This window comes from Scomber scombrus, chromosome 6 (genome assembly GCF_963691925.1).
Source record: "Scomber scombrus chromosome 6, fScoSco1.1, whole genome shotgun sequence".
NCBI lineage: Eukaryota > Metazoa > Chordata > Actinopteri > Scombriformes > Scombridae > Scomber > Scomber scombrus.
This window is the reverse complement of record NC_084975.1, coordinates 12,462,469-12,490,083: the sequence shown is the minus strand read 5'-3', so window position 1 is coordinate 12,490,083 and position 27,615 is coordinate 12,462,469. Positions and strand designations below refer to the sequence as shown.

Here is a 27,615-nt window from a genome sequence, read left to right as displayed (position 1 = left end):
TTGTGGAAAAACAGCAGATCATTTGAATATGTCTCATAAATAAATAAATTCATAAAGTTTATGTGGATCTAAAGTCGGGGTTACAACCTGCAACTCCAGCAACAAGAAAGTGGGCGGCAGCATAGAGGGCGTCCGGCTCTCTGGTTGGCTGATTTCGCTGTCAATCACTTGCGACGGCTCCGCAGCACCTCCCACAGACGCACAGCGGCAGTGCAGCCTCCACCGACAATGATATTCAAGGCACTTGCGGCTGGTCTGCAGCTATAGGAGAAAAAGAGGAGAGATAGAGAGAACCTCACCTCCTCAAACAGCGGGTGAGGTAGGAGCAGAGACCGAAAAAGCTACAGAGAAAGAGTGAGAGGAAGAGAAGAGGCTGTGGAGTAAAAACCGAAAGACAACTGCGGCTTGGACCTCCAGCGAGGAGTGTTTAATTGTCTGCGCTTCATCATAAAGTATCTGATTTTCACACAGATTCGACATGTCATCGTCCGTTAAAGACAACAGCGGTGCCCAACATGCCAATTATGTGGGACCTTACCGTTTGGAGAAGACGCTCGGGAAAGGACAGACAGGTTAGTTGGGACAGCTTGCTCGCTGCATCCTCTTAAATTGCACAATTTATTTTCGGAGCGCTCCGCAGCGAGTTGAAATTTGAACGGCTGGGTGTCTGCAGGTGATAAATAACTAACCGTTTAGTTACAAACACCTGCCCAGCCTGGTGGGGCAATTTTCAGGGGTTGTTATTTCGCCGGTGAGCTGACATAATCATTGTTCACGCAATGGGACAGGGGGGATTTTAGGTGATGTTGCTTTACATTGGTTTGTTGGCTGTGCGTTGGCGTTGGACTGGGTGTGTGTGTGTCTCTGTGTGTGTGTGTGTTTCCAGCACCAGAGCAGCGTGGAGACCGTCCAACATAAAAAACGATGACAATGTGATGGTCTATGAAAATGAACTTTTTGTGTCCCGACTCTCCTGTGTGTACATGTGTGTGTCCTGTGATTGGAGCACAACGCCGTTAATCCCGATTTGCCTGATACATTGATCTATTCTTAGTTCCGCAGGCAGGCAGGCAAGCAAGCAGGCGTTTCTCTTATAGGCTCTGAGTGTTGGCTCTGCAATATGTGGGTTTCCTCAGATATGGAGAAGGTCCCACCTTGACAGATTACGCCATGAGCAGAGCTGGGAAATAAGAGCTACACTGATCTACTCTATATTCATATATCCCAAGGGATGTAATTGGGCTTCCTGAATCAGGAGCACATGCTGTATCTCAGTATAAACAGCAATGACACTGCAGTTTGTTAAAGTTGCATGACACATATACAATTGATGGTTAAATCAATTGATGGACTCCGTTCCATAATATTGTATGCTATTTTAGGTGATGTTTGCATGCTGGTTTGTGTATGAGTGAATGGTGTAGTACTTCAGTCCTGTTGTAACTGGGCAGTGACAATCTTCTGCAGGCAAATACATGCAGCCAGTGGAGCCATGTGAAAGGGGAGGCAGGCACAGCCCTGTGTAGGCAGAGCTGGCAGGAGTGATGCAGCATGCACTGAGAGCTTGCCACCCTTAAAGAGAGAGAGAGAGAGAGAGAGAGAGAGAGAGAGAGAGAGAGAGAGAGAGAGAGAGAGAGAGAGAGAGAGAGAGAGAGAGAGAGAGAGAGAGAGAGAGAGAGAGAGAGAGAGAGAGAGAGAGAGAGAGAGAGATTTTCCCTCCTCTCCTCTCCTCTCTCCTGTTGAGAGATTTTACTCCCATCTGTTGTCTAAAACGGCTACAATAGGCGTTACTTCCCCTACCCGGTCCAGCTGGTCATGCTGGGCAGCCGTGTGTGCGTGTAAATGTTTTTGTGTGTTCTCTCAGACAGTATGCTTTCTTGAAATTTTCTCCTGGTCAATTCATTCACCTGGCCAGCCCTCTGTGTTCATTAATGGGACATATTTTTGTGTCTTCCCATGGTGTCAGTGTATGAATGCCTTCATAGCTGATGCCCCTCTTTGACTGTAGGGCAGTACAAGCAATTTTAAATGCATATGTTTCCAAACCATGTTGCACCCGTAGGCAATTTAGTTCCACTTGTAATGCAAGATATCTGCCATATCTGCAGTGTGATGAGTGTAGTAATGGGATCTAACAATGGAAATGACTGTTCCAGTTGGTTCTCTCATAACAGATTAATAACAAATGCAGCATTAAAAACACATTGGCTCTTGTCCCTCTCCTCTTCTACTCATATGTTATCATTTGTGCTTACAGGAGGATCTCTCACTCACAGACAGGCTCAGCTTTCTTTCAGTTTGCTCTCAGGAGTGTCTAATGGCTGTTTATGGTGGTGGCACTATGGTCTGCTGGGTACAGACATTTAATGATATGGTGTTGCTGAGATCATCCATGGCTCATGATGTATTTATGTGAGTGCTGGGGCAGATTTTCATGCATTTTGTCTAGCTAGGCTTATACACAATGAAGCATACATAAGCTACAGGTCAGATTGATTCATACGTTATGTCAAGTGTCCTTGGTCCCTCGCTCACATGTCAGACTGCATTGGTATTTCATTTGGAGGACTGGAGTGTTTCACTTTGACAGCTCTGATTAAATAACACATATTCATATTGAATTCTGTTGGCCTGGAATTTCAATTACATTTCCATGTTTCCAATGTGCTGAAATAACAGGACCCATCATTATGTGTGTGTTCCGTGTTAGAAAAATCATTTGGTTACTGGCGTCTGCGTAGCTAGTCCATGCCAAACCTATTCAGATTAATGACGTGCATAATATCCCATTCGTCCATTAACCATTCGTTAATCTGTCAGATCTCTTTCCCAGGCCCCACGGAAAGGGTTGGCCTGGCAACTGTGAGGGCCCAATAGGCTAAATCCCCAACGTGCTCTCCCAGGCTGTGATTGGTTGGTATTATTAGCAGGGAGAAAGCGGAAGTCCTCTGGTTGATCTGGCTGTCCTGCTCAGAGGGGTGGTGCTGTTCTGTTCATTAAGTGATTAGACTCTGTCCTGACACACACACATGGCCACTACAGTGGTTCTGGTTTGGCTTCCTGATCTAATCCCCTACACAGCCAAAGTCCGCTTGCCTCTCACTCACGCACTCACGTGGCCCAAAGGTAGCATGGGCAGGCCAACTCTGGCTTAGCACCTCCATGTTAGATGATTTCACAGGCTACATGCACTGTTCAGTAGGATAAAATAGGATGCATCAGAACAGTTTGAGAAAAGTATTTGCTCAGTGTACACCAGACTTTTCTGTCTGTCTTTGATATGCCCCATATCTCTCTCCACTTGTTTTCCTTTAGTTTTATCGGTTTTCCCTTCAGTTTCTGCAGACTTTGTCAGGTGTACATTGGGTCCTCATGCCGATTATAGATATGGTGTGTCTGCATGGCTGGTTACTGATTGGGGTTGAAGCCACGGAAGCATGGAGGCCATTTTCAAGCCAGCAATGGAGTTGTTGTGCTTGAGTGACAGAATCTGGCCAGGGCATTTTGTCTGTGAGATGGTCCTGTAGTGTATATGGTGTCAATAGCTGAGTCTTTGTGTGTGTGTGACTTCTAGCAGGTTCCTCTTGCACTGGCCTACTTTGAAATTGCCAATCATCCACTTTTCTATTAAAAACACTGAATCAGCCCCATGCACACTCAGTTGCATGGATGTATTAGGTTGTATAACTTCCAATATTGGCCTTGTTGGAGTACTAATGTCACAAGGCTATGGTATGTTGACAACTGAGGTTGTTAAAATTTAGAACTCCCCTCAGAGATCTTCATCACAGCAGGCTTTGGAGTACAGTAACAGCCTTCTTGTATTTCAGATTCTTGAAGCTTTGTTTCACAAAGCTGAAGATTGTGGATTTGTGTTTTTGCCAGTGCACTGACTTAAGACGGGCTGAATCACCACTCTGTTCCCTAATGCGTCAGAAAACACTGCCATGCTTTGCCTTTACTTTGTTCCTGAAGGCTGTTGATTAGTGGAATAGAGGCCTATTGTCTGAAAAACACTGCCTGTTAATCCAGTGTAAGTCCCTGTTTTTGCAAGACTTGGATATTGACAGGCTAAGAGTTGGAGGTTGGTGTGTAGGCTCCTTGATTCTTTGATTGACGTTAAGAGAGCGAAATCATCGGTGCTTCAGGGTCTCTCATATTGACTGTACATCTAACAAAAACAGTGCCTGTGATGTTGTGTCTCGCTCACTCATGCTCTGTTTTTCCCTCTCTGTTTCTGTCTATCTGCTGGAGAGTTCTTGTTCTGGGTTCACCTTACTTACAAAGCATTTAAGCGATAACCAGCTGTTTCTGCTGTCTTCATGTCAGTAAAAGGCTGGCCAGTTTCTAACTCTCACTGTGGGTTTCACTGTTGCACCGTATGGTTGTCTTTGGGTATGAGAGAGAGGAAGAAAAGCTCCAATTTGTCTATCTTTTTATTTATTTACACTTGCAAACACATGGACACATTAACTAGACCATTCTGGGAATCTGGCCGATTGCACGGTAATGTAAATCCATTAATTCGACGTTGATTGATAGCTGGTGAGCTGGGGATGCTTGATTCAGATCAATGGGTGCTCCGAAAGATTTCCTGTCTGGTGGAAGAGATCCATACTGTTTCACAGCACATGATATTCCTGATGATGACAAGTGAGGAGGGTATGCCCCGTTGATGCTGTCAATGGAAAAACCACTTGGCAAATCTTCAAAAAACTAAATGTATTTTGTGTGCTGCTTGGGAGCAGTGCAGGTGCTCAAACTCTTGATGACCTGTTGCCATTAAAATAATCTTGATACCCATGTTGAGCTCAAACACAGGTGTCTATCTCCCCCTGTGTTCATAAGATTGCCTAGAAAAAGTTGCAGACTCTGACCTTAAATTGGCGAGTGAGGGAAATAAATGAAAGGCTACGATGATAGACCCCATGTTTCGGTGGACTTCTTCAGAGATTCAGGTCAGAGAAGCCCTGACCCAGCAGCTGTGCTGTGCTGTTCCCAGCTGGGTAATACCCTGTGTTAGCAAGCTGAATCAGAGCTGTGGAGAAGGAAGCCAAGCCTTCATGGTCTCAGCTGTTTGACTGTCTGGCTAAAGCCAAAGCCCTGCTCCCTCAGCCCTGACATGTATCCTAAATGGTGGGAGGCTGGTGTATGTGTGTGTGTGTGTGTGTGTGTGTGTCTGCCTCTGTTGATACATATGTTGTCTATTTGTGAGCTTGTATGAATATGTGCCTTCCTGTGTGTATGCATGTGTGTGGCATCAGCGTTACAGTGTTTTCTAGGCAGGGCTAAAGGTACAAACACAGAAACTATTCCTTGAGTAAATCGAACCAGGACTTACCCTGCAGCCTTTTCACTGTCTACGACTTTGGCTGAGGTTATATAATGATGATTGTCTCTGTCATTTAGTGCGCCTCTCCTCTCAACTGCTTCGTTCCATCACTCCCCCTCTCTGTCCCTCTTCCCCTGGCCAGTCAAGATTCATACAGGGATTCAGCCATGTGGCAAATCAGACAAGACCTCGGTGGAATTGCATCGATTGGGAGGAATGTATGTAGCCAACGATTTTCAGAGATTAATGATGAGGAAAGAGGTGGAGAACTGGAGGGGAGGAGAAAGAAGGGTGACGGCAAGGAGGAGGAGTAGAAGAAGAAAAGAAACACATTTTTGAATGCAAGAGCATGGAGTGGTCTTGAACGTCCTGACTGCAGTGGAGGTTATTAATTAAGGCAAAGTATTGATCATTCTCTTCATTATTCTCCCCTCCTCCCTGATTTTCATCTCTCTATTGCTGACCTCCAGAGGAGAAAAGGGCTCAATCTTTAGATGGGAGGTCAGTGAGTAAGTGAAGGATTGCTGGAGTAGTCTCTGTGGGTGATCATGAATAAGTATGTGTATTTTATGTGTGTGTGGTTTTGTTTTTTGTATGTGTGTTTTTCGACAGGCCGTATCGCATCCTATTTGGGTCTCCCCCTAACTCAGCGCATCCACTGTTAGTGTTTCTGTGCAATGTTATATAGCGAAGAGAATCAGGTTAGGGCGACATGATGTTATGGTCCATTTTCCTTCAGTTATATCAAGACACAGCACACACACAGCACACACACACACACACACACACACACACACACACGCACACACACACGCATACACATACACATACACATACACATACACATACACATACACATACACATACACATACACACACACATACACATACACATACACACACACACATCCTTGCTCATACAAACACAATCTCTTTCCGTCACTCTGTCCATTTCTCTCTATCGCTGAGGTGCCCTGCTCTGCTTTGCCGCCGTTTTCTTGCATTATGTGTTATTGCCTCATGCTATTTAGAATTTCATGGTGCCTGTTTTCCAGCGCAGCAGAGAGAATACAAGCAGAAACACACCATTTCTCCTTTCAGTGGTGCTGTAAACTGTTACTATTATATAAAAATGCTGTACTGTTGCTTCAATAAAATATATATGGTGCTTTGCTATAAGACATCTTTCTCCTGAAGCGAGCCTCCTCTGGTCAGAGATGTCAGATGTCATGTCTTTTGGTCTTTGTCAACATGGGACTTTTAAGACACACAGTATATCCCTATACAGTATTCTGTACACACAGAAGTAGGCTCACAGAAGTAGGCTTTATCAGCCTGTTTCTCTCTTCGCTCAGATTAACCCTTGCTGAGCTGCCTGTCTGGCTCTGACTGTGAGAACGCTGGGTTGGTTGCCAAGGTTGGTTGTCTGGTTGTCATGGTTTCCCTGCTTCTTGCTGGTTCCCAGTCTGCCCTCCTGAAGGAAGAAAGGGAATGCTTTCTCTCTCCTCTTACTCACTCACGCTCTCCTTCTTGCTTTCTGTCTCTGATGCTCTCATTTCTCTGCCTCTCGCTCTCAAAATCTTTAAGTGGCTGCAATCTGAAGTTAGCATCGCAACAGTCAGGCTGTGAAATCCTCTGTCGCTTTCCATGCATGCAAGTTTGTCTCTATCTGACTGGGTGTATTTCTGTTTACCCACCTTGTCTTTTGATGTGGCCCTGGAAATGTAAATGAACGTATGACTGTAAGTATGTGCAATTCACATGTACACCGCATGTGTATGTGTGTGCATGCTTGTGCAGCCCATGTGCTTGTGCGTGTGCTCAGACATACAGTCAAGGATCAGACAGGCTTGCCCTGCTCTGTGCTCTGCGCTGTGTGCTGTGTGCTGTGTGCTGTGTGCTGTGTTCCCATTTAAATCTGGGAGATTAGCACATGTGGGGAGCCTCGGCTTTAGTTGCTGTCAGCTCAGCTAGCCTTGGCAGGCTGTCCTTAGATCAGGGGGCAGCTCTGTGTTCATCCCCCCAGTGCTGTCTGTCCCGCTGTACCTTATCCATTAACAAATAGATGGGTGGGCCAGTGACCTTGACTTTGGTAGTTTTTCTAACTGCTGCAGCACACTTAGACAATTCACACAGTCAAGGTCAGCTTCACAGGATATGAATTTAAACAGTAAAAAAGGGTGGTTAAATGGTTAAAAGATTTATTCATTTTTAAACATTTTACATGATTCTGAAGGTGTCATATAAAATGACTGTCCTATAGAATATGTATATAGACATATATCCTAATAGATTTTTTTTGACATGTTCAGAGTCTTCTGTTTTATAACTAAGGTTTTTTTTTTTAATGAATCAGTATTGGGGTATATACAAGCGTTTTAACATACAGAGATGTTGTGTTAACAAATGCCTACTAAAGTTTTTGTACTAGATTAATGCAGTTTGAATAATAATATAAAAATAAGTAATGCAGAAAATTTAGCTGTGGAACTTACTGATAGTAGTGCACAGAAACTAACTCCACTAATATGCCTAAATTGCCCTATAGCCAAAGTTAGCATTTTCTCCTTACCAATTATACCAAAATATTGTGTGCTTACAGACATACATACTGGAGTATTATCGCTTTGCCAGTGTTAATACAGTGAATTAATGACTCTTATATTACATGAAACAGTGCCTTTGCTTCAACAGACCTGCTGGCAACACCTATTGGACTGTTTTCCAAGAAAAAGTACATGAATGAAAATGCAGCTCATTTTCTTTGTGCAGTGCGCCCCAGATGGCAGGGGGCAGGGTAATTGTGATGCATTCAGTTTTCACTGCCTTTCGCTCTGTTGTCAGCTCTTTAGGCTATGAAGCACAATGTCGCCCATGCCTGAAACACCTGAGATGTGGCCTGGCATGTGAAGTGAAGCAGACAGGCCTCAATGAGATTAGGTTAGATGAGCATGACTGGTCACAAAGCAACAACCTGCACTGGCTGCTTGTCTCTGTGGCACTTGCATCTGTCTTGGCCAGACTAAAAAGAATTACCACTATGTTAGCTAGCTTGACTTGGCTTATCTCAGCTCGGAACATCAAGGAGCCTGTTATTCACAGAGAGAGGAAGGAGGGCAGGTTCAGTTTGCTATTAGGATGATGTCGGGGAGTGTTGTTGCCAGTTCACAGAAACACCACCTGTATCACAGGTGTTATTGCATTAGTGGGCCAGCCAAGACAAACTGTTTCTTCTTTTTTGTTTTTCCTGTGTTCTGTAATGCCACTTCATCAGAGAGTGGGTCAGTTCTTTGAGACTGCTGCCAGGTCAAATCCTCAGTCATGACTATGCATTAGGATGAAATCAGATCAAAGGGAGATGTCGTATGTGATGCAGTGTGTCCCAGTATGAGTCTGCGTTTTTTCACCCTTTGGCCTGAATTGTAGGATCAGCATGTGCTACTTTCCTCCAAATCCCCCTGTATTTGGATGTTACCTCTTTAAATGGGGAACAACAATATACTCTGGGCCAGAGTAATTGTATAAACATCCAAAGATCAGATGCTTTATTTATAACGAATTATGCAAACTACCCTAATGCTAGTTTCTTTCTTTGCTTTCTTATAACTTCACCACATATCAGATTTCCTATTAGTGGAACATTTGTATAGCGGGCCTTACAATGCAGAATTTATATTTATGTTGTAAAGAATAAATAATAGTTTTCTTTTCCCTTCAATGACTAAAATCTCATCTAATAAACTAAAGTATTTTTACAGATTAGGAAACTAAATGACCTTTTGGTCTTTGACAACCCAGTGAGTGCACTGTTACTCCAAAGAATGTTTTATTCAGCATACGTTTTATATTTGACCTGGTTTTGTCTGTTTTTGCCATCTTTCTTTTTGTCTTTAAAAAAAACAAAACAATTTTCCTGACTAATGGAACAGTTGATGGAGTGATTAAGCCCCCTCCAAAAAAAGCGATGAAGTGGGGGAAGGTTTCATCTTTAGACCAGATGGTTGGCTTTTTTTTTTTTTTTTTTTAAATTCATGGTTAAAAAGCTGCTTATTTCTGAGGTGGCTGCTGATGTTGCTGCTTTGTTTTGCAGCCCGGCGTATGTATGTGTGTGTGTGTACACTAGTCACTTGTGTTTTAGTGTGCACTGCATGCTCCTTTTTCACCGGCTCTCTGCTGATACATAACAGCGTCTGAGAGCTGTAACTCATGGGACACGGATGAACATGAGAGAGACCGAGTCAGGGGGGGTGCAGGCTCACAAAAGGAGGTTTTTGAGTGAGAAAAAGAGTCACAGCAGTAAAGCACCTCTCAGGGTCAGTGCCTCCATTATCATTCAAATCTGGTACACACAACACAGGCACACAGTTGTTCACATACATACATGATGCACAAACAGAGGCACGCACATACACATATACACACACACACACACACACACACACACACACACACACACACACACACACACACACACACACACACACACACACACACACACACACACACACACAAACACACACACACACACACACACAGAAATGTGCTGTGCAGCAGTGGTGTGGAAGAGTTTCTAGAGGAATTCAAGCTCTCCCTCTGTCTGCAGCAGAGCTCCAACGTCATCACTGGAGGAAATGCAGCCACAGCAGGAAGGACTGCTTTCAATACTGTGCCTGAGGACACACACACAAACACACAAACACTTCCCCATGGCTTTAGGACATTTAGGAAGCACATTTTCTTTACTCTTCAATCATGTCCTCTATTTCACCTTATAAGAGTTTACCTGTCAAAGCAATTTCCAAAGTTTCATACGGTATGTATATGAAAAGCTGTATTTATTGAATTGATAGAGTGACGGGCATTCATGTTCTTTTAGTCTGGCAGACTCTGGGTTTTGATGTGAAGAGTCAGTAGCCATAGCAACACAAGGACACATTTATATGTGCCATTTCACATGTTGAGGGCATGAGTGTAGGTGTGCTACAGCAAGTCCTTATTTTAGTTGGTCAGCTTTGTTTGCTGTCCTCAGCTCAGTTTTGATGTATTATGGTTTGTATAATGAGAGTGTGAATGTGAGTCAACAGTGTCCATGTGTATTTGTCTGTGTCAGTGTCCCTGTGCACATGCATCTCTGTGGGTTTTAGAAAAACTGACGACATATGCAGGCCTGTGTTTTGCACTGCATGACTCATGTGAGTGCGTTATTATAATTATTATGACCGTTATCTTTTTCTTTTTGCCTGCTTTGTTGGAGATATAGCAGCTTCCTCTCGGTTTATAATTAATTTTGGGTTGTAGTCGAACATTTTTGAGTTACATCTGCTCACCACATCCTGTTTGTTTTTTTTGCTTTATTTCACCTAAGCTCTTCCATGAAGAAAATTATGTCATGGAAACATTTAGATCACATCATTTAGGTAGGGTAAAGGTAGAGTGATAAAGATATCACTCAAGCAAATTATAATGACTTTATTTTAAGTGCACGAGTTGAGGATGGCACCCCACTTGACTCTTGATGAAATTGACTTCCTGCCTTTTAAATGAAGAATCTATTTGAAATAAAAATGACCATTTCAATAGAAAACTTCACAGACCATATACCATATTGACATCCCTCATGTAACAAGCTAACCTGACGTAGCAGCCAAACTACTTTCCTTTCTATACATATAATCTCAGAAATAGTTCTACTTCCAAACTACAAACTACTTCCTCTTTTTTTCTATTTCTGTATCCATTACCCTCTTTTCCTAGAAGTCTTTCCTCTCCCTTCCTTCCTTCTTGACCCTTCCTCCTGCTGCTCCCTCTTTCCCTCGCTTTGTGCCTAATGGAGGTATTCCCCTGTAGCCTCCAGACTTTGCACTGCTATTCTACTCAGGTAGGGCTCATTTCATGCAGGATGATTAGATCTCACTGGCAGCAATTCAGGGCTGGATAAGCCAGAGTGTTGTAGGCCTGGACAATAGCAGGAGAAATTCAATTAAATCTTTACATATACTCCCTTACAGTATCCTGCCAATATGCGGACATATAAGGGCATAACACATACTGTTTGCATGTACACTCCAATTCACATGCACTCCTTCAGTTTCACCCACATGCACTTATATTCACACAGACACACAAGTGGGCATCAATTTACAAAAATACACATCATCAGACATTCATAAATGTATACATTAGTGGCTTTAGGTTTATCCGCTTTGTTTTTTGTTTCAATACCACAGCTATGATGAGTCCCATGTTGTGAGTGAATTGTTATATTTCCCCTTCGTCCCTTTAGTTCTTCTATCTCACACTTCACATCTTTCCCACTGCGATGGAGAAAAAACAAACATTTATAGCATTAAAAATAACAAATGGCACACAAAACCATTTGTGAGTATATGTGTGTAAATGGGCTAATTTGATGTGAAGGGAGACTAATGGAAGAAGCATATCCTGTGTTGGCTTTATGGGCCAGCGCTGGTAATTGCTTGTAAAGACTGATATGAGCAGCGTGTATCATCATACTTCATGTTACAAATCACAGGGGAAGACAGAAATAGTAACAGGGGGCGCGGTATACTTGTTTTAAAGGCCGTAAACGGAGACAGTTAAAGACAAAAGCGTATCTTACATGTGCTCCTGAAATGTTATCATTAGTCATTCTTTTTTTAAGACATGGGAGGTGTGAATGGGTTATTTAGAGTTCTGCTTGTTTTTTGCAAGGAAACATAAAGAAAGACCGTCTTTAAATGTTTAGTCAAAATGAGAAGATGCATCGTCCTCTGTACTGGAAATGAGGAACATTTAGTGTTGTTCGCTCATGTTTATAATGCCCTTAAGCTTGTGATTGTGTCAGTACGACTTGGGCTGATTAGGCTTGCATGGGACCTGAATTTATTGTCTGTCTCTGGTGTCTGTTTTCACCAGTGTCATTATACTTCAACCTCTTATATTCACTCCTTAATGAGACTTTATGAAATATTCAAACCTTTACCTGTGTGTGTGTGTGTGTGTGTGTGTGTGTATGTGTGGGGGTATTCTAACATATCCCTGAGAGTGTATCAGCACTTTTTGATCTCTCTCTTAGCACTGACAGATACTGTGAAACAAACAAGAGACAGACAGACACCAGAATAAATTTGCACACACCTGCAGACAGACATGATTTGAGTCAGCATAATGATTTGTTATTCCAGAATTTACTGTCCCAGCTGATGAAGAGTCCAGGCTAGATCAGGCTCATTAAGCCCGAGAGAGACGTGCTTGTTGGCTGGGTGTGTTAGCCTTGCTCTTGGCCTTCTCTCTTTTTATTTCATTCCTGCGCTCCCTCTCTCTGTGTCTGTCTCTTTGCAAAGAGAACACTAAATCAAGTGGACCTTTTAATTAAAAGACACATTTTCTCTGGCCTAAACACACTATAAACCGGCACACAGTAATAGTGTCCTCCCTCTCTAAAACATAAACAGTATATCAAATGAATGCATTGAAAGAAGGGATGAACTTTGAGAACATCACCTGATGTCCTTAATTCTCCCACTTGTCCAGGAGAGGTAGATAGTATACCCCCCTTGTCTTGTTTAACTTTGTCTGCCCTTGTACCCTTGGAGCAGTTGAAGTGCTCTTGTTCCGTGTGAATCATAGTGTAGCAGTTTCTATGTCATGTATGACAAGTGGCATGTATGAGGGCACTGAGGTGAAAGATGAGTACTGAGAGCTCACTGAAGGCCCTCCTGGGGCCCGAAATGTGTGTCTGTACTACGGAGTGATTCATTAAGCAAGTCCCAGGACTCACATCTGGCCTCTCCTGGTTCACACAGACGCTCTCTGCTTGACGAGGCCCTCGTCTTTACATGCGCCTCACACATGCAGCGTTCTCTGATGTCTTATAGAGAGGCTAAGAGTGATTGGTAGAGAGGGTGAGAAGGGGTCCTCTGTCTATCTGGCCGTATATAAGTAGACTTGCAAAAAGTGATTACAGGTCTCCTTATGGGCGCTTTAACAGTTTAATGGCTAAAGTAAACGAATGGTACTCAATTTAAACCAGCTTGTAGGGAGCTTGTTTTTTTTAAAATGTTATTTGAATGTGTTTTAAGTGCATTGTAATAATTCAAAAAGGGGGTGAGTGTTTGGATATAACTGTGTGTGCTGTTGCGTGTTCCTCCTCAGTGTGTGTATGAGTACAATGGCAATCCATTTTAACCTCAAACGCAGAGGTCACATTTAACTCCTGGGCCCTTTTGAAAAAAACACACTCAGTACACAGTACATGCACTCATATACCCCCCTCGTGCACACACCAACATACATACAGATGCTTCTTATAGGGGTTCATTAGGGGCAGATTATTTAGTGTTTGGGATCTGACAAACTGAATGAAGCTTTTTTGGCTGTGATGGCTGTTTACTAATCACCCTCAGATGGGCCTAACACACACAGACCACTGTGTAATGGCTGCAGTGGAGAGTATGTGTGTGCACTATATATGATTATGCACATACCACACATTTTCCTCATCTCTCTCAGTGCGTGTGTGCGCATGTGTACCAATTTAAGCATGTGTGTGTGAGAGAGTGTGCGTCTGCGTCTCAGTGTGTTTGTGTGTGTGTGTGTGATTAATCTCTGAGGGCCAGGGGTGATGGGGTCAGATTGGAGCTGCCTGTGGAGCCAATGACAGTGATTAAGATAGGGGTTGGTGGGGCTTAACCTTCATCAGGTTCTCCTCCTGGACATGCTGTCCCCCTCAGGACCTCAGTCACCTTATCACTGATGAGAAGAGCAGAGCACTGCTAAGAAGAACCAGTGGACCTGTTCCATCTAAAATGGATTCCTTAATAACTGGACCCAGAAACCAACCAAGACTTATCACTGCAGGGATGAGTGATAGGCTTCATGTTGTCTCTCACACAAGTACATATAGGAGCTTTTTACCTTCATAAAAAATTGGTATGTTTCTTTATATGTGTTAGATTATGTAGGGATCCATCTAAAGGAAAATGTATGGTATTATAGTCTTCTCCCACAAGATAGCTCTTATTCATTCTAAACTTGCACAGCTAGTTATTTAAGCAGTTAAATACATGGCTATTAGCAAAAATGATAGCAAGTGACGGATCGCCTCATTTAGCTGTTGCAGGGCAAGTTTAAATGTGCTTTAAAACCTCTATTGGCTATTTCATATTATTTGATACAGCTTTGCTTTCATGTATTTATTTCATATAATATGATATATAAAACTTTTCAGGGCTGTTATTAAATTTCTATAACCTCATACTTCAAAAGTAGTCTCTAGGGACAGTTCTTGAGTTGTCTGTGATAATGAAAGAAATCTTTTGTTTGCCTTATTGGACAAAAGCAATATTTAACTTTTGAAGTCTTCAAGTTAGTCACTTGGATGAGTGAATAGTCCAATTATAATAACACAAATAATGGTCTGCGTTTGTATTAGTTCAGCTAGTTAGTAAAAACAGATTAATTAAGCCAGGCCACATTAGCATGTGAGATATTATTTTATTTGGACATGTAATAGCTTTTAAATTGCCTGACTGCTCAAATATTTCCAATCAAAAATGGCAAATGATCCCCATCATATTATAATCACTTGGAGTGCTGCTTTAATAGGGGTTCCCCAAATTCCCAAAGCCTGCATTGATATATGAGATAAATCAATATCCACAACCTGGTGCAGGGGTGAGACTGAACTAAGAGCTGAGATCCTTTTAATGGGTTTCCCCCACCTCATTCTTTATCAAAGGTGCTTTTCTCTGCCTCGCTCACTTTCCTTTTTTCATCAGCTCCTTCCTCGCTCCCTCAACCCTCTTTTATTTCCATCCTCTCCTCCTTTTTCATGCCTCCCTTCTTTCTCTCAACCTCCCTCACCACTTTCCCAGTGCCACCCGTCCCTTTTAGCGTCACGCTGCTTTTTCTCTCTCCCTCCATCTCACTGTGTTATCCTTTTTCTGCCTAATGGGATCACACGTAAGCATGTCTTCCTCTCTAGCATTGCTCTTCGCTATATCCTCACTTATCGCTGTAAAGTTAATGAAATGGAGTACAAAAATGACCCCTTTCTTCCTTTGCTACCTTCCTACCTCCCTACATCCTACATCCTACCTACTACCTGTAGTTTATTCATCCCTCCATCCTAACCTCCCATCTCTCTAAACATCTTTATCATTGTGTCATTGTTGCTCTGACTTTGAGTCTTTATTCTGTGTGGTGCACGAAATCAGGAGACTTTCTGAAAGATTATTTAACTCTCCTCTTCCTGTCTCTGACTCCTGATCTTGTTCTTTGCACACAATCAATGCAGCTGTAAATGCATTTCTTCCTTTTTTATCAGAATTGTAATCACCTACAATCCATTTTAAAATTCTATAACCTGCTGCCTTAACTAATGCTGAGATGCAAAGGACGGGATGCACATAATGATGAGTGCTCAGTAAGCACAAACACCACCTGCCTTCTCTCCTAACCTTCTTTAAATGCTGTTTTTTCATTCTCTGGTAATATCAGGCTTTTAACAGTGCAGTTTTGTATAGGTTGTAATGTACAGAGCAAGAGGAAGTGTGTGTGTCTGTGTGTATATGTATTGTGTATGCACCAGTGCTTTCATCTCAAACCTCTCTACCTGTCAGAAATGTCACACATGGTGTCACCCACACAGATGGCTTTGTTGGTGAGCTGTGCATGCGTATGATGTAGTCACCATGTATGTGTGTGAGTGTGTGTGTTTGGTCTGTCTGTTCTCTTAGTACACTGCCAGTAGCCTGGCTCATGGTTTAGTCAATAAATACAAATACGTTTCTCCTATTGAGAAATTATTTGTCTCAAAACCACGTTAGTAATGCTGAGCAAAGTCCCTCACAGTCACACATGCAAGCAGACCACAGTATGCACAGGCACACCTGGTGAGTTCAGACAGCATGTCAGCATCTCACAGCAAGTGGTTCCAATCAAGACAGTGATGCTGAAGTCAGACCCCCTCCACTTGTATTCAGTCACCTTCCAATAACATCACCCACCTATGCAAACACACACTCAAACACACATGCACAATGATATGTATTCACACCAGACCTGAGTGCAAGAAAATGCTGTTTTTGAGTTGCTTTCTGCAGGAGCACATGCTGGTAGGAGAGTGGGAGTGCCAGTTATTTATATACCCTGTGTGTGTGTGTGTGTGTGTCAATGTGTATTACTGCACCTGTTTGCTTCAGTACCTGGTTGCCCTCATTGGTGGACACCACCACTATAGTCACATATGGTCACCATGGTAACGACCACACTGAATATATCTGTATGCAACTGTGGGTAGAGGATTTGACTGGTAATTTCATATAAGCTTGCTCAAGGTGTTTCCACTCAAAACACTTTAATTTTTCATCACTCCTTCTGTTTCTCATTCCATTCAATTAATGGCTACACACTTCAACTTTTTTCCTCAACTGCTGTGATCACACAGAGAAAGACAAAGATAAAAAGACCTCTATAAGACGGATAGGTGATGCCTTTGCTCTTTGCTTTGACGATGGATCTGACTTACTCATCCACATGGGTACTTTGAAACTTCAGGCCATGATACACTGGGGGACAGCATCTAAATGAGAAAATAGTATGTCATCAAAGGCTCATAAAAGAAGAGTGCTTATTTCACAGAAATTCAGACAGGTTCAGAGTTAAGGTCTGCAACTGATAATTATTATTGTTTCTATTAAATGATGAATCATGTGTTGGGAAATAGTGAGGAATAGGCATATGATGACAACTTCAGATAGATAGATTTTTCAGACCAACAGTCCAAAACCCAAAGATATTCTGTTTACAATGATGGACACAGAGAAAATGAGAATATCATAGTATTGTGAGAGGCAGATATATCACTATACTTTTACTTAGACAAAGAAAGAAAGAGATAACAAGATAAGGATGATACATATTGGGAACAACGTACTCTTTGGCCTTCTTTTATTATTTTCTTATTTGGACATAGAAAGGGTACCATATATGTAACATGTATGTACATATATACATTTTATTTTTCTATTTTTCGTGGTGCCTACATACACATGTGTATTATTGTACCTGAAGGTATATTGACACCTGTAATTAAAAAAGAAAATAAAAAAAAAAGAAATTACAAGAAAAAAGGAAGGCAAGTATATAGGAAGAGACTGAATAGATTAATAGATAACCCATCAGAGAAAAGGAGATGGAGGCTAGCTACAAGGATTAAATCTCACTCTGGCTTGGCCCTGTGAGATTACCAACTTGCCCACTCGAGTGCTATGAAAATGCGGGCAGATTAGGCATACACACACCCGCGTGCACATACACACACACACACACACACACACACACACACACACACACACACACACACACACACACTGTAGTGGATTAGGCCTCGCTGCTGACCTAAGGGCCAGGGTGAAGCAGATGGCTTGCCTATGTGTTGTTATGTAACCTGAGAACCTCTCTTACACTGTGAAATATTGTGTGTTTACTCTCTCCAGTGTAGGATTTCTGAGCCGCAAAGTCAGTTGAAAATAAAGTGTGAGGGATGACTGAAAAAGAGCAGAGTAGCATAGAAGAAATGGAGAAGAAGAAGACAGACTGACCGTCAAGTAGTGGGAGGGCAGTGGTATGTGCCAAGAGGTTTGGAGAAGTGCCAGATACGCATGCACACACACACACACACACACACACACACACACACACACACACACACACACACACACACACACACACACACACACACACACACACACACACACACACAGACACACACACACACACACACACACACACACACATACCTACATACATACAAAAAAAAAGGAAAAGAAACCCACTCTCAGTTGGGTGCTGTGCCGAGCCAAGGTGACCGGACTAGGTGATGGGAGGGTCACCATGCCAACGGGGCTGACTGATGTCACCGTGGCAATCTATGTCACAGGCAGCTGAAAGAGAGGGGGTGTGAGGCTTGTGTATGTTTGTGTTTGTGTGTGTGTGTGTGTGTGTCACAGTGGGAGGGTGGCAGGACCCTCCCTGGTGGGTGCTGGGATGTCAGATGGAGTCAGGCCCTCAGAGTACTCACTGACAAGCTGACATTGAGAGAGTCTGTGTGGTACAATATGAGGGGGTTGTAGGGTAAGAAACCCATTAACTGTGTTTGGTCGTTGTGCCATTATAAGACAGAGAATACTTATTTTAAAACTATACACTAAGTTTTGGGATATGGTTGCTCATTTTAAATACTATGTTGCTGGGATTTAGTACTTTTTTTGTTGGGTATTTACATGAAATCTTTCCTTTGCTATTTAATTCTTGAAATTTGGAAGTATGCAGGCCTTTGGCGAACATAACAATGTGACGGCTCTTTTCAGTTTTCACAACACATTCTTTTTTCTCTTCACTAACCCACTGCTGATTCTGAGCTGCAAGCTGACTTGTCACTGAAAATGGCTGATGTGGGAGACTTTCCTCTTTAGTGGAAATGATTTATCAACCTCAACCTTAACGGTCATTTGCTGTGAATCTACCATGTATTTTCTCTGCCCTCTTCAGTCTGTCTATATTTGAAACAGTGATTCATTCAGAAAGGTCTCCGCCAGTCTTTGTGGGATTCTTTGTCTTGCTGTCACCCTGCTGTCCCATGTATGTATGCCTCATTATTAGCAGCCAGCTAGGTGGCAAGGGGCTCATAAAGTATTCCCCTCATTGGTCCCCCTATCCCTGCTCCCTTAAGGATGAGACTGCAAACAATACACAAAACTAATTACCCAAAATGATTCACTGCTTTCCATTACACATTACAAAGATGGACAGATCAACAGTATGGTGATCTAACCAGCCCCTCTGGGTCTGGATGACATCACACTCATTTATATATTCATACAAACACACATAACATGGAGGATCTCATGTGTACTCACATGTGTGTCGTGTGCAGTGTCATTTCCTAAATCATTTGTCTGTCATTTGTCTGAGCTGTCCTATACAGTATGTCCTTAAGAAGTTGCTTACATTTTTTGCATCTGAGCTGGGATTTCACATCATGAGGCATTTCTGTAGACTTGAGTGCAGCATTTTATTCTGTAGTATATAGTGCCAAGAGGTGCGAGAAGAAATTCAACCATGCTGTGACACAGTGAAGGATCCCAGGGAAAAAACAAGATATGGGGGGATAAAGAAGGCTTAGACGGAATTACTGTCAAAATAAATCAGGGAGTAGTGTTTGAATGTGACCCAGAATTTAAACACCTTCTATTGATTTTTAACTTAGAAGGTCTGTAATAGCTCATTGGGGAATGCCGTTTTTATATGAAGACGCTCCAAGTGAAAGTTTTAAATATCCTATTTTTATTTATTGACCAGCAGTTTTCTTTAACAGTTGTAGTGTCGTAAGTGCCAGATTGAGAGAGTGGCTATCTCTAGTATAACAAAGAACAAAGGGCTGACTAGTGGTACACTGTTTGGCTATTAATGCAGCAAAGGTTACTCTAAGGTTAGCTTATCCTCTCTGGCTTGCCTCAGTGTGAGGGTTCTCCTGGGAAACAGGCAGCAGCTCTCTCTATTGCTGTTTCTCTCACTTTGTCTGACACTCAATTGCTATTAGTTTCTGGTTTGAGTTCATCTCTTATTTATATGTACATATCTGCACATGCGTGCATATTATTCAGGTCGCGACCGGTGCTGTGATGATCGGGGCTCACATTACTTACTATGGAAAGAAAAAGGCGGCGAGTGCACAACCCCAGGCAGTTGGGCCAGCCTGAAATATGGGTGACACACTCACATGGACAAATGCTCACATATAGTTATACACACACACACATGTGCATTCATATACGCACATTGAAACTCCCTTGCAGACAGAGTGATAATAATAGTCTAGCATCCATTCATTTTTTGTGAGAACAGTCATTACTGTCATCACTGTTCCTCTCTGAATCACTTACTGTCAGAGCACACACACACACACACACACACACACACACACACACACACACACACACACACACACACACACACACACACACACACACACACACACACACACACACACACACACACACACACACACACACACACTCTGAAACAAAGACACAGTCTCTCACTTTGGCTGTTACCTACCCTTTCAACCTCTGCTTCTGTATTTCTATTTTTCTTCCGCCTCCCTAGCTACTGGTGAATCCCTGACATGACAGAGCCGCCTCGCGTTTGGCCCCCCATGGCTGCCTGTCAGCGAGGAGACAATAGGGACTGGAGTACATTTGCCTTTCTAAAGAGGCAGTGCTACTTCACCCTTCCTCCCTATCACACTTCCTCTCTCTCTCTCACTCCTCGTTTTCCTCTTTGCTCTCTCTCCCCCCTCTCTTTCTGTCAGCTGTGATAACTCATTAATATGTCACAGACCTGTGTGTGTCTTCCTGGGTGAGTTACAACAGGCTTATCAGTGTAAGAGAGCCAGTGAGCTATGTGATTGAGTTAAACACAGGGACCTAAGAGAGGTAAAGGCCAGCCATACTTTCAGATGAGCATGCCAGTTGAAAAGGTAAAGGTTAGGAGTCAGTAGCATGGAGAATCACATGTGCAATGTTGATGTTTTTTTTTTTAATCTGCTGAGAAATACAGAAATATCTTTGTGTTTAAATAAGTATTACTCTTGATTCAATAACAGAAAACGTGCTCATCCTACCTGCTTTGTGAATGCTGTGTTGTATGTATGTAGCATGTAAAGGACCCTAATATAAGAACTGTTTCTTTCTGTGTTCCTATGTACAAAGATTCAGTCTTCTACTTTCTTCTTGCAGATATTTGTTTATCCCAGAACATGCAATTACTAGTGCTTCAACATTATTTTTAATAGGGAAAAAGAAAGAAAGGGAAAGAAAGCAAAAGAGGGAGATAAAGGTTAAAGTGCACAAAGAGACATCAAAATGCTCCTCGAGCACCCCTTCCCCTCCCTCGGGAAGATGGATTTATGTTTAAAACATCACTCTGACTGAGCCAGGTTCAGCAAGAGTTAAATGCTTTGATCAGCGTGCTTTTTGTGCCATGCACCTGACCTGTGTGTGTGTGTGTGTGTGTGTGTGTGTGTGTGTGTGTGTGTGTGTGTGTGTGTGTGTGTGTGTGTTAACTAGGGATTCTTAACAGTGAATGCTGCTCAGCATGGAGACTCAGCATTCATACAAACTAAGCTCTGCTCCGCTTTAGGCTGGGTCTTGAATGTGTGCCCCGGGCACTTCTTCCTGAGTGGTCCCCAGGTACTCCTCAAACTGACATTACAGTCATGCACACAGAAACACACTCAAGCAGTTGTATGAGCACACCTGGGGATTTACATACTGTATGCACATGCAACACACATATGTATGCATGCATCTGTAATGTAATGAGAACAGCACACACACACACACACACACACACACACACACACACACACACACACACACACACACACACACACACACACACACACACACACACACACACACACACACACACACACACACACACACACACACATACACACACACACAGAGAGAGAGACAGACACACAGACAGACGGGCGGGGATGCACAGTATGGCCCCAGGCAGTAGGGATCAGTGAGGTGCTTAGGAAGGCTGAGGTAAGGGTGAAGATAGGGTGAATACAACTTAGCACATGAGAGTATCATTTCAGGTCACGGCTTGAAATACTGTAAACTCACCACAGTGGATTGCTGTGGTGTCGGTTGAGTTCAATAATCATGAATAATCCACTTTATCCAACATACAGACTTTTTCCAAGGCAATTGACTTCATTTCTTAGTCTTGTGGCGACTGATTGGCATGTCATCCTTTTAATGCACTTGAATTGATGTTTGTCCATCATTAGACTGCAGTTTGATGGAGGCGAATCCTCTTGTCGCAGATTTGTTTTCTTGGCCTAGATCAGGGCTGCCAGCGCTGGGAGAAGGGGTGAGGAGGAGGTACAGGGGGATTGTGGTGGGTGTGTATGTGTGCACTACACAACTGCAGAGCCCCAGTGAAGTTGATTCCTGTCAAGCCCGCAGCCCCACACTCAGACAGGGCTTGAGCAAGCGTTTAAACGCTGCTCTCGGGTTTCCTGCTAGTATGAAAAGGTCGGAAGGCTAGCCAAAAGGGAGAGAGAGGTTGGGTTTGATTAGGAAGAGGTGACCAGGAGAGAGAACATCACTTATGAGTGGAGGGTTTGGAAACAGTGACTTATAATAAAGGTGTAATCTCATATGTCCTCATAGGCACCAAACTCTTACATATACTCAATATAAGGACTTTGCAATGTTAACATATCACAAACAGCACAGATTGATAGATATTAGAGCTACAGCCCCTCGGTTTTCTATGCTTCAAGGGGTTTTGTTACTGTTGGTTAGTCTCATAAAAGCCAGCATAGCTCTTACAAGCTCAATTTTCACTTCAGATATCAGTCTGGAAGAGATCCACTGAGAATCACTAAGGCTGGCACACTGACGACAAACCAATCAGTGGGGATAATGATACCAAGCAGGACAGAATTTTTAATTTGTACTGAGTGAGGACACTTTGCGTTTCAACCTCCAAGCCTTAAGAACAATTCAGATTTCATGTTTAAGTTGTTCCTGAATTGTTTCAGGCTGTTCCTGGCCTATTATTTCCTAGTTTCAAAACGTGAAGCAAAACCCAGGGTCAGTACAGTTTCAGGTGCAGGCAGGATTTATGTTGATATTTCAACACATGAAAGTGTGTATTAATCATCTGCTTGTCATTTGAACTGATTTAGTTTAGATTAGCATTTTAACTTAGATTGGAATTATTTCTAGTACATAACTTCCTCATTTTGCTGGGAAAGCCCTTCAACTAACTCAAGGACCCCTGGGAGCTTCTGGCCTCATTTCACAAACCACTGCTTTAAATGTGCTACCACAAACATACTGTATGTACAGAAGGACACACACACATATGCATACTAAAGTGCTGCTTGTGTCCAGTGCTGAGTGATAGACCTGAGATGAATGTTTCAAGAGAAGATGCCAGTGAGCTAATGGGGGAGGCAGAAGGATGATGGGATGAAAGGATGGTAAGGGGGTGAGAGAGTAATTGGACTGGGGGGGGGGGGGGGGGGGGGCTGTTGCTATGGGTGACGGGCAGGTGGTTAGTGACTGGCAAGATGAGCACAGTGGCGAAAATGTGAATGAGTCTGCGTGTGTGTGTGTGATAGGAAGTCCGCTTGCTCTCTGTGCTCGGACAATCTGCTGGTGTGGGGCTTTGAGATTCTGAGGAAATGTGTGTATGTATATGTGAGTCTTTTGTGCCGCTGCGCTCTTGAAGTCCTATTAAAGCAGCAGAGGGGTGGGGGTGGGTGGACTTGCCACTTCTGAGGGGCGGCTGTGGTGTGGTGGTGGAGAACGGAGGGGATTGACTGTGTGAGTTGGCCTTGAGGGAGCTGAAGCCTTGGGAACATCAGTCATCCAGCGTGACAAAAGAACAGTTTTGTGTGTGTGTGTGTGTGACAAAGTTGATGAGAGTCCAAGCATGCAAATGTTTGTTTGTTTTGTGTGTGTACTTGTGTGTGTGTATGAGGGTGTTAATGTGTGACTTTTTAAATTAGGCTGCCACTGCAAGATTTAAATGATAATGGATCTATTGACCCTGAGAAATGCTGCATTTGCAAGTATGCAGTTTTGTAACCGAGTTGGGGGGGTATAGGGGGCAGCCACTGAATTCACTCTGTGTTTGTGTGTGTGTGTGCACTTGCGTGTGTATGCTTTTGTGACAAGTGTGTGTGCTGGCCTGCTTTGTCATCTTTACTAAATGGACTGAATGAGGAGATGGGAGTTGAACTTTTTGTCTGGTGTGTATGTGTATTTATTTTGTTGAAATGTATTTTTCCTGTTTGATTGTTTGATGCTTAAGAAGGGATCAGAAAGACACACACATACACACTCACACTCACACACACTCGCGCTTACTTGGCTTTTATTGGAGCAGACAAAGCACACAGTCAACCAGCTGGCTGCACGACAGCCACAATAACATTAATGAAACACTTATCTATCCAAACATATTAACCAACGTGTGTGTGTGTGTGTGTGTGTGTGTGTGTGTGTGTGTGTGTGTGTGTGTGTGTGTGTGTGTGTGTGTGTGTGTGTGTGTGTGTGTGTGTGTGTGTGTGTGTGTGTGTGTGTGTGTGTGTGTGTGTGTGACACAGTCCTGTAGTCCAATGTCAAAGTATTTTTTCTTTCTCCCTCCCATCTTCACTCACACTCTATCTGTCAATGTGCCAATTTCTCTGGTACATGTACCCTTTCCTTCTCATCTCGTTCCTTCGTTTGGCCTTTTGCCCCCTATATCTCTTTTCCTCTTTTTCTCTTTATCTCCTTTTTTTTCACCCGACCATTTCTCCCAGCATGATTTTCCATATGCCTCTGGTAGCAGGACAGTCACCTCTCTTTTGGACTTACTTTTCTTTATCCATCAATTTTCTTTCATCCTTGCCTCCTTACCCTCTATTTCTCCCACTTCTACCCCTTTTGCCCTCACTCTTTCCATCCATCTAGGTCCCTCTGGGTTGTTTTTCTCCCTTTCTTTCTCTCTCTCTCTCCCCCCCCCCCCCCCCATTGTCCTGGTTAATCTGGCCTGCTCTCTGGCTGTGCCCTTGTGTCCAAATGATGCATTAATCCAGGTTACCCCAACCCATTGTTTATGCTGTACATCCCACGCAATACTCTCTTTCACACACACACACACACACACACACACATATACACACACTCACAAAGGCTCCCCTTGTGTTGTCACATCATGCAGACTCGACACATGACAGAAAGACAATAGCCCAATGGTGCTCCTGACATCGCTGAATGTAATCTCAGATCCTTAAACACAGGCGTCACTGACAATAAATGAAGCCATCATTTTAATTCGCAGCCAATTGGAATCACTGTGATAAATTCATAGTGTTTTTCTGTGATTTATCACTTTGTTCGTGTGCCTCAGTGACCTGTGACCTGTGCGTTGCTCAATGCATGTATCTGGCTGTTATCACACTGAAATACTCATTGTCTCCACAATGCTTTGATTCAGTTTACTCTGTCCTCATCCTGTGATCAGCTTCCATAGAAATCTGTATATAATTGTTCACAGTCTTGATTCTGATTATAAATTTCTGGTGCGATAAACCTTGATAAAGGTCATATAGATCAGAGACTGCAGGCTTTGCTGTTTGATCAATCATAAATTCCACCTTCTCTAATATTCTCATTTAGTCCCTTGGGTATTTAGAAATGTATTTAACTTATATTATTTGCAACAGTGATTAATTTCCCTGGGAGGTAGATCTTAGACGGTGGATGTTAGTGTGTGTGTATGTGTGTGTATGTGTGTGTAAAAGACACAGTGTCCTTGAACAGGCTTATTGCTGCAGCTGGAACATCATACGCTCTCCCCTCTCCAACAGTTCTCTCTCACTGTTATCCACACACACACACACACACACACACACACACACACACACACACACACACACACACACACACACACACACACACACACACACACACACACACACACACACACACTTCTACACACATAAATGTGCACACCAACCACCCCCCCCCATTACCACCAGCCTTTCTAACCTATTCTCCCTCTTTTCGTCCATTTTTCCCAGCTTAGCAGAGGATGGGGAAGGGTGTGAGATGGAGGACAGCGGTGAAAGAGGGCCCTAAAGCGGCTGGCATTTTTACAGGAAGACGTAAATCAGAGTAGCACACAAGCCAGAAGTTTATCCTTATCGCTTTTCTCTTTTACACATGGAGGAGAGATGGATGGATAGACTGTACTGGTTTCATTCAGTGAAAGATAAAACATGTTTACAGTTTTGTTTTCAGCATATATAGCATCAAAATCAGTGGAAAGTATCAGCATTAATGGTCAGCAGCTTGATTAGGTTATGAGCAAAGGGATCTTTGTTGTAATTGATATCTATCTTTTATATTGCCGAAAAATTCCAGCTCTGGTTTGACTATAATTAGTGCCCATGTGTGTAGTTGTAATGTATTTTTTACTGTATGCCCCCATACACTTGGAATAAGCAAAAGCGTTTAGTTTTTACGTGCCCTTACCCTCTGTTTTTTTACCCTTTTTTCTCTGTCTTTCCATGCCTAGGAGAGGCACAGAAGAAGCCGGAGGCTGGAAGAACAGTGTTCTCATTCTCTCTCTCACACACTCTCCATCATGCACACACACTAGCACATACATACACACAAGAACACACATGCTTGCGCACTTCCTTCGGGCCCCTTTGTGATTTAGCTGCAGGTCAATTCTTACGAAACGCTGTGAAATATTTTCTCATCTTGATCCCCTTTTATAATCAGTGCATGGATTTATTATGCAGTAGAGTATGACCTAAGAACTTGAGCAAGACTTGGTAAATTGAGCAACTTTTTATACTTGATTTCTGTAGTTAGCCCACTAATACTCCCTCTTTCTCTCCACCGTCTTTAGCTCTTGCTGCTATGAAAGTTATCATATAGATGATTGGGCTTTAAAACATATTTTCAACATGAACCGCTACACATAACACCTGGCAATACGCGTGTCTAATGGTAGGATTTCACTGTATTCAACATTTTGTGCACACCAGAGGCAATTTCTTGTCTTGTTCTTTCTTGTAAGATCTTTGTACGATTCCATTTTTCAAGCTGAATCATTTCAGGGGTGTCACTACAAGTTGTGTTTTCTGCTTGAGCAAAGATAATGAAAAAAATCTTCCACTCCATCCATTTGTGGATTATTGTCCGGTCCTCTTTGATGTCACTCTCCGATCTAGTCTGTCTCTAGTGCCTCTCTCTTTCCCTCTCATGACACCCTCACCTTACTTTTGCTGTTATTATCTCAGCCCTGCATATACAACTCTGTCTCTTTATTAGCTGAAGGAGGACATCCTTTTTTATTCAAACCTCAATGAAGGGATGAATCAAAGTCATAAAAGGGAAGGAAAAGGCTTCACAGCCTGTGCATCATTCGGTGAAGGAAACTTGAAGGCTTATAATTGTATGTCTATTCTCAACAGCTCTCTGGAGAAACTGTTCTCAGTGTGAGATGGCATGGCTTGGTTAAGCAGACAATATGAGCATGAGCAGAAAGGGGAAACCCCTTTGCTGCTTGCTTGGGTTGAACTTTGTAAATGTAAAGTAGAAAGAGCATGGTCACTTTGATATAGTCTCTTAGCTTAATGGCTCGCCTTCCATTTTCCAATTCTGTGCAAGGAGGGTTGCAGAGTA

The 27,615-nt window shown here is 42.8% G+C and overlaps 1 protein-coding gene across 1 annotated transcript in view; it reads left to right on the top strand.

Annotated features, from left to right (window-relative positions):
• Positions 1–478: 478 nt before the first annotated feature.
• LOC133982107 (serine/threonine-protein kinase BRSK2) overlaps positions 479–27,615 on the top strand; it is a 163,082-nt gene continuing 135,945 nt past the window's right edge. The window contains exon 1 of the mRNA XM_062421029.1: positions 479–572. Within this exon, the coding sequence (XP_062277013.1) occupies positions 479–572 (94 nt within the window). The remainder of the gene's footprint in view (positions 573–27,615) is intronic.